A 7377-nucleotide genomic window follows, 5' to 3' on the forward strand; every position below is an offset into this window, starting at 1 on the left:
TTGAGAGTGTTGGCGTGTTTTGGTTTTGGTTTTGGTTTTTTTTATTGAAGAGCAACCATGGATGAACTGCATCATTTCCCGAACTGTCAAAACAAAGGAACCTGACAAAAATTAAATGATATCCAAATCCAACAATTGTTTGATGTTGAACTTGTCAAAAGTCCTTTGCAAGTAGCCAAAAACCCATGGATCAACATGTCGAGACGACTCGACATAGAAATCCAAGCAAGATTAAAGCTGATCCACCATTAATCAAAAATGAATACATACAAGTAATTATCAAAGGGTATTCATTGCAAAGGATAACGTTTTGAAAGACTCGTAGCAGATCTTTCGGTTGTGAAGAAATTTAACCCAAAGTTTGCGTCAGGCCATTAGCATTTGGCCCTACGCCTTTTAACATCTTGCAATATTGTTATCACCCTACTTATAGATAGGCGTACTTTCTCAACAAGCCAACCAGCCCTGGAAACCTCTCTTCTTTATGAATCATTTCTTCTTTCAGCCAATTTCAGCCTTTGATTCATTCTTTCACAGTACTAATTTCCTTGTTGTAGTGCTTGTTTTCGGGCTTTGGTATCTTTGAGGGAATTAATCCCAGGCTTCCTGAAACTCGGAGGAAGTTGTACTTTGTCTCATCACTTTTCAATATTCTTCTCCTAGTCCCAGGTTTGCCTTTTGTTAGGTCTTTTTCGTTTTCTTTTTGTAGTTTTGTGCTTCCTGTTCAGCTTTTCTTTCTAGCCTCTAGAAAGTGGTAACGATTTTCTTGGGGTCATTTTCTTTTTGTTTTTTGTTTTGTTGTAGCAAATATTCTGTCTGAAGTTTCAGGAGCTCCATCCATGGCTATGCTTACATTAAAATCAACTTACAACACAAACCTCTCACAAACGGTGGCCTTGGAGAAAAACAATGGCAGCCCTTGTGATGCTTCTTTCTCTACTTTCCTGAGCGGTGCTGAGGAAAATTATGTGCGAAAACAACTTTCAGAGTCAGGCCGAGACCTCGGCCCCAAGATCAGCGACCAAGGTGATCATCATTATTCAGGAAGGAAGAAAGAAGAAGATGGAGAGATTGGAGTGTTTGGTGCTGAAAAGTATTTCAATGGAGGGATAGATGCGGATAGTCCTAGATTAACCAAGATAGATGCAATGAAGCTTGAATGTGTGAAACGTGAAGGAGTCAATCTAGAGCCTATCAAGCCTGTGATACACCAGGGAATTCCTAGTGTTCGCTCTGAATCAAGCTGGAACAGCCAAAGTGCATTGCTCCAGATTGTTACGAGGAATCCTCCGCGGCCAAAAGCTAACAAGGTGAACGGAAAGACTTTTCTTTCTGGTCTTGTTGCCTGCAAATGCTACTGTTCTGATAGGGATTCTGTTGATATTGAAGAACAAGTTGGTGAAATAAGTTTCAAGAGAACTGCTAACGGTGGGGTGGTTCAAGGCAGGCAAAACAAAGCAGCAGCCAGTAAGGCTAGTCTAGAGGTCAATAAACCACCGGCAGAGCCCTGGATCAAGGAGGACCTTTTTACTTTCCCGACTATGAATTCTACTGTGGGAATTCAGCCAGTTAATGTTCCGTTGCAAGGAGAAGTAGATGAAATCGGACGGAAATCACTAGAGGTTTTTGGCTCCCCTGTACTTGGAAGGAGAAACAAGCCTTTGAACCTTGGGAGGAGGCTAAAAATGTTGTCTTGGGATTCAAATCCAAAAGCAGAAGAAACTGAAAATCCTAAAGGTAACTACAATGATACAGAGAGTGATGCAAGTTCAGATTTGTTTGAGATAGAGAGCCTCACAGGCAAAGCCTATCCCTTTCTTGCAAGACAAGCATCTGAAGCAGCATCTGGCTGTGTCACCCCAACAACTTGTTATGCACCAAGCGAGGCCAGCATAGAGTGGAGTGTGGTCACTGCCAGCGCAGCAGATTTCTCAGGGATGTCTGACTATGAAGAGCTAAGGCCATCAACAACAACCTTACCAAGCCCAATTAAAACATTTTCGACAACTATAGATGCCAAAACTAAGAGTGACAAGGAGTTTCAGAGGCGCCGTTCAGGTGGTCTATTGGGCTGCAATAGCCAGAAAGCTGTCAAAGTTGCTGAAGATGCATACAAAACAAATGACAAGGCAGGTTTCGAGCCAAGAATGCGCCGTGTGTCTGACTCCTACACGCCTGCCACAAGGTTTCGAGCTGAGACTCAACTTGCCGGTTTTGAACCTATACAAACGCCACGGATTCTTGCCACTCGCTCCCTTCCCCATCCACATTCATCACCACGAGCTTCGCCTCTCTTGTATATTCAGTAGGTTGGAATAGCTTGTCTGTAGTTTGTTTTCATTAGTTATTTTTGGTGTAAAACTTGTTATTAAAAAACTTTTATGCTTCTACTAGTACTAGTGTTGAATTCCATAAAATGAACCTAATCATTTGGAAAGTGAATCCAAAAATCACAGCGAGTGTCATTTATTTGACAGATGAATATATATACATATAAAAACTTGAAATGCATGGATGCTGAAGGATGATGATGAATGTAATTGTGTTTGCAGCCAGATATTTGGGTCCATGGAGCTGTTTCCCAGTTACTTTTGGCTTGCCTCCTCTTCTATGGCAGAATTACAGACTTACAAGACTAGCATTTTGCTCAGCTAATTCTGTTAATCAAGACCTGATCAATATATTAGGACCATAACCATTATCTTTCCAGCTTTATTAGCAAGTGCTATAACCTGGACTTTTCCAATAATTGATATCCTGTGCTTTTGTCGATATTTTCAGTGTGGACCACCTGCAGAAGATAAAGAGAACTCTAAAGCTTGAAAGATACCAAGACTTTGATTATCACCACAAAAGTGAGAAACAGGTAAAGGAATTTAACTTCATTTTGGTTCCATTCTATTTACAATGTCCAATACCCTCCACAACCCTGTAGAATAGAAAGGTAAAACTATTTCTGACTTTGAAGGGTGAAGCTTTCAGGATAGCTTAGTTCATCAGAGAGTAAATGCTGTCAAATTAGTTGCTGTTGCATTCAAATCTGCATGGTTTTTAGTGGAGAAGCTCTTCAATTCCAGCTATGGAAACAGTGAAGTTTTCAAAGCATGAATGACAGGTTAAAATCATGATTGTCACAGCTATGTTGCGCAGGAGGAATGTGTTTTAATTCCGCAACCACCTCATAAATAAATTGGTCCATAATATACTGTCATCCTTTCCAACATTTCACATCCACTTTCCTAGAAATCCAGATAAGATTCCTGCTGTGTCCATCAAAGAAGAGCTTTGACAATTCTTTTTTGGGCAGAACAAGATTTCTGAAGCAATGACATATATGTATAAACTGCAAAGCAGTGAAAGAGCACAGTGCAATTCCTTTAAAACGTGTCCACCTGAGATATCCAAATTTGCCATCTGAGCAATTAACTGGAATATAACTTGAGGGACACCCTCGTTTTTCCTACCATGAATTTGATGGATTAAAACAACCATGCCAGCAAAACCAAGATTTTCACTGTCCTTGGCTCTTGGGACCATCAGGGAATAACAGCAGAAAGGGGTCATCCATGTGCATAACGAGATCAAGAAATGAATTGGAAAGGCAAAGGTAGATGTAACCATAAATGCAACAGATCAAGAAACATGACTGACTATCCAGACTGCAAAGAGCCTAATGCTGGAAAGAAACTTATTTTGTGGTCACAATTCACAGACAGCACAGTAAGCAAAGGAGAAAGTTCTGCTGTGAGATTTTTCGAAATTTGTGGAATGTGATGGACTGTTTGGGTGTAGCCGTTTAGGTATCTATCAGCACTGGAAACCTGGTGACAATAATAGTTGTGCCTTTCCATCTGGACCACCTGAAGGGGAATGGCATTTCAAACTCAAATTAGGCTTTTTTACAGAAACGAATAGCCTTGTGGGGGGAAGATCAGGATGAGGCTGATCATAGACCAAAAAGGCATTTTTGATGAAAGAAATGGACCAAATGACTCTACAATTATGTACCTATTGGTCAATCCAAAACAATTCCATGAACCTGACAATCACAAAATAGGCATGTTGGTTCCTTAATGAGAAGATGAAAAGGACTCCCATGGTCCCTCATCTCTGCTTCACATTTTTGGCCGACAGTGGGGAAAAGATCTCTTTAACCAACTCTGATCATAGCAGTAAAGGAGTTCTAGGGATGCTTCATCCACCAAACCATGATCGTATACATTTCTTTTGGCTTTCCTTAGTTAAATAAGACAACATCATTATTCGGCAATAATTATCATCCCATATTGCCAACAAGCAATGGAAGGGCAGTTTTACTTGCATGGAAGGCCACTGCCAACAAGCAATGGAAATATCTTCCAACCCATGGCATAGATTGATTTTTCAGGACCAGACTTAAAAACAAAATCATTGTCTGCACATGAAACCGGTTTCTTTGTTACCTTTTTGGTGAATCCAAAGAAAACTTTGGTGGCAATACCAATCATTGGTGCTCGACCTGATAAAAGACATAAAAGAATGTATCATCAACACATGAGGTTGCTTCCACGGCCCACACATGACATATCCAGGTTATCAATGAATTTTTAAACTTATTCCCAACTCTAGCGATAATTTATTAGTCATAAACCGCTGATTGTTACTTCTATAAACAAAGACAAGTCTTATAAGTATAGAGCACAAGATTACAAGTATATACAAATCAAAAAAGCAGCGTGGTTCGTCGATGAGGAAAAACAAGAAAAATACTGGTGGTACATCTTCTTGTAAAGGATGCTTACAATCTACTAATTAATCATCTTTGTACTCTTTAGTTGGTCGTGCTTCAAAGCCACCATCTGCTCTCTTCTCAAGTGAATAAGGCATATAGGTTCCCAGAATTCTATCCCACATGATGAAGAACGGTTGCGAGAAGTTGTATTTGCTACCATAAAGCTGATGGTGGACATCATGGTATGCAGAATTGTTTCTGAAGAAAATATGAAAGAGGTTTCCAGGAAGCAATAGCCCGCAATGGTCATCGACCGTTTTAATGGTGGCAAACGAGAAGAAGAAGATGGAAGTTCGAGGAGACATGCCGGAGAGGAGAAATGATAAGGCCCCACCTACTGTGTCGAGGAGAAGCCCCTCCAGTGGATGATTGTACAGAGCTCCAAATGCATAGGGAACAACAAGACGGTGGTGCTGAGAATGGAGGTGCCGGTATAAGAACTTGTTGTGATGGAAATATCTATGCAGAAAATATTGCCAAGTGTCCATAACCAACATTGCTGTAACAAACTGTCTAGCTAGAACAATAAGGGAAGATGGCTGTCCTGCAGAAGCCCCAGCATCACTCCCTGTGACCTGCACAAAGCAAGTTTTACACATAAAAGTCTACAACATGGTCATATAATTTCACAATATAAATTGCGTACATGGCACATTATGTATGCTGATGAAGGCATGGAATTTTTGGTTCAATTAACAACAAAATCAAAAGTGGACTAAGATAAAAAGGAAAAAGGCAAGTGAAAACTGAAAACCAAGCAGCAACAAATTATGTACAATAGAAAACAGTTCTGAAATCAAGAAACAGGAACAGCACCCAGCTTGTCCATCTTTCATCATGTGGGAAGATATGAAGAATGCTATGAAACCCCTGCTAATATAAAAGAACTTTGATAGGGTTGCACTTGCTGTTGAAGAAAAATTTCTACTATTAAACTAACGATCACAAACACAATCCATGACAAAGTAAATTTCCACATTTACTATGCCCTGTTCGTGATTCATACCTAATAAATCACAAGTTGACAGACGTATTATTTGGTATACATGCAGAAGGAAAGGCACACAACATTACAGCATGATTATAGCTGGAAACTTCATAATAACAGTGACAATTGCAACTAAAAAGGGCTACTAGATAGGCTATTTGGGACATGCCATAATTGATTATCTATATAAATAAGTAAATTACCTAATCTCCTACACCAAACCTTATATGCACCCTGACAAAGTACCTCCTATCCTATTTATAATCTCCGTTGGGTCAACAGAAATCAAGTTGAAACTCATGGCTGATAATAGCTAAATTGTTCAACCCATTTTTGTAAGCAGCCTGGACAAATATATTGTATGCAATGGAATGATGCTAACAATTAACTCCAAATTCTTGCGATTATCTTTGCAAAGTAATCAAGGGTAAGAATTTGGAACCCCTGCCTAGAGCATTTGGTCAAATTTTATGGGCTTACTTTTTAAGTTCCTCACAATCCGAGCAGAACAAATGAAGGTAACAAAGAAAAGACCCTAGCCATAGTCTAACATAAACTTCTTCTCTAACAAAGGAAATTCAATATTAAAAAAAAACCCCCAATTCCTCCTGAGCTTAACCTCAATATCAGAACTAAGGAAGTAAAGTTCTAAGTGCCCAAACAGAACCCCCCAAAAAAAAAATCAATCCCAGCTTTCCTCTTCGAAAATAAAACAAAAAATTTCTGTCATAACTAAAAAAACATATAAAATTTAATGGAAACCCAACATCAAGAACCATCAGATCCTCCTAAAACCAAATTAAAACATGATGATCGCCCATCATTAAAAATTTCAAATACAATTACTAAAGATTATAAAAATAACTTAAATCATCAAAGTAACAAGCTTTAATTCTGTTTCTGGGGTTACCGTGAACAAAAGGATGGCGACAACAGCCTGGACAGTTTGTTGCAAAAGAACGCCTTTCACGACAGTTTGTTTGGAAACCAAATTCTTCTCATCCTCGTCCTTCTTCGAATGCAATCTATAATCCTCGAACGACCCTAAACACATATATATTCCTGAATAAATCCAATAAACAACAATCGGAACAAAAGTTCCCAACAATTCATCGGATACCGTGAAACCCATTTCTCCTTTTGCTCCACAGATTTCCACCAAAATCACATGAAATTCCAAGAAAAGAAAAACACCCCACACCACTTTTGAAAGTCCTGGTTGCTCTGTCTCCCTTCAAATTTAAACGAAGAGAGATGGAAATGGTCAAAATCAGCCGACGAATGTTTTAAAAAACTGGGAATTGGATAGGGAAGATAATAATAAATTTATAAAAAATAAAAGAAAATATATATTGGAAAGATTTTCGGAAGATTCGAAATTGAAAAAAGAAAATTCGTCGGAATTCAAAGCTGGAGAAAAAGATAGACTCTGAACCAGGAAATATCCTAGGAAATGATCTGCTGCACGCAGTTCTATCCTAAACCCTTGACAAATGGCGACATACATAGGCCCGTGGGTTTCTTGGGGTCAGCTGTGGTAGGTTGAAACGACGACGGAAGAGTCAACTTTGGGCGCAAAGTAAAAATCTGGAAGGTGTATAAAAAAAACACGTAGAAT

At 39.1% G+C, this 7377-nt stretch overlaps 2 protein-coding genes across 2 annotated transcripts; one reads left to right on the top strand and one right to left on the bottom strand.

Annotated features, from left to right (window-relative positions):
- On the top strand, positions 366-2437 carry LOC18610410 (protein PHYTOCHROME KINASE SUBSTRATE 1). The gene is made up of 2 exons (XM_018114567.1): positions 366-669; positions 805-2437. The coding sequence occupies exon 2, from the start codon at positions 840-842 to the stop codon at positions 2307-2309; it is 1470 nt and encodes a 489-aa protein (XP_017970056.1). The 5' UTR covers positions 366-669; positions 805-839; the 3' UTR covers positions 2310-2437.
- On the bottom strand, positions 4580-7172 carry LOC18610411 (sphinganine C4-monooxygenase 1). Its single transcript, XM_007046051.2, has 2 exons — positions 6670-7172; positions 4580-5346 (listed from the first exon to the last, which is right to left on the bottom strand). The coding sequence occupies exons 1-2, from the start codon at positions 6889-6891 to the stop codon at positions 4792-4794; spliced, it is 777 nt and encodes a 258-aa protein (XP_007046113.1). The 5' UTR covers positions 6892-7172; the 3' UTR covers positions 4580-4791.

Source organism: Theobroma cacao, chromosome 2 (genome assembly GCF_000208745.1).
Source record: "Theobroma cacao cultivar B97-61/B2 chromosome 2, Criollo_cocoa_genome_V2, whole genome shotgun sequence".
In the NCBI taxonomy this organism is placed as follows: Eukaryota; Viridiplantae; Streptophyta; class Magnoliopsida; order Malvales; family Malvaceae; genus Theobroma; species Theobroma cacao.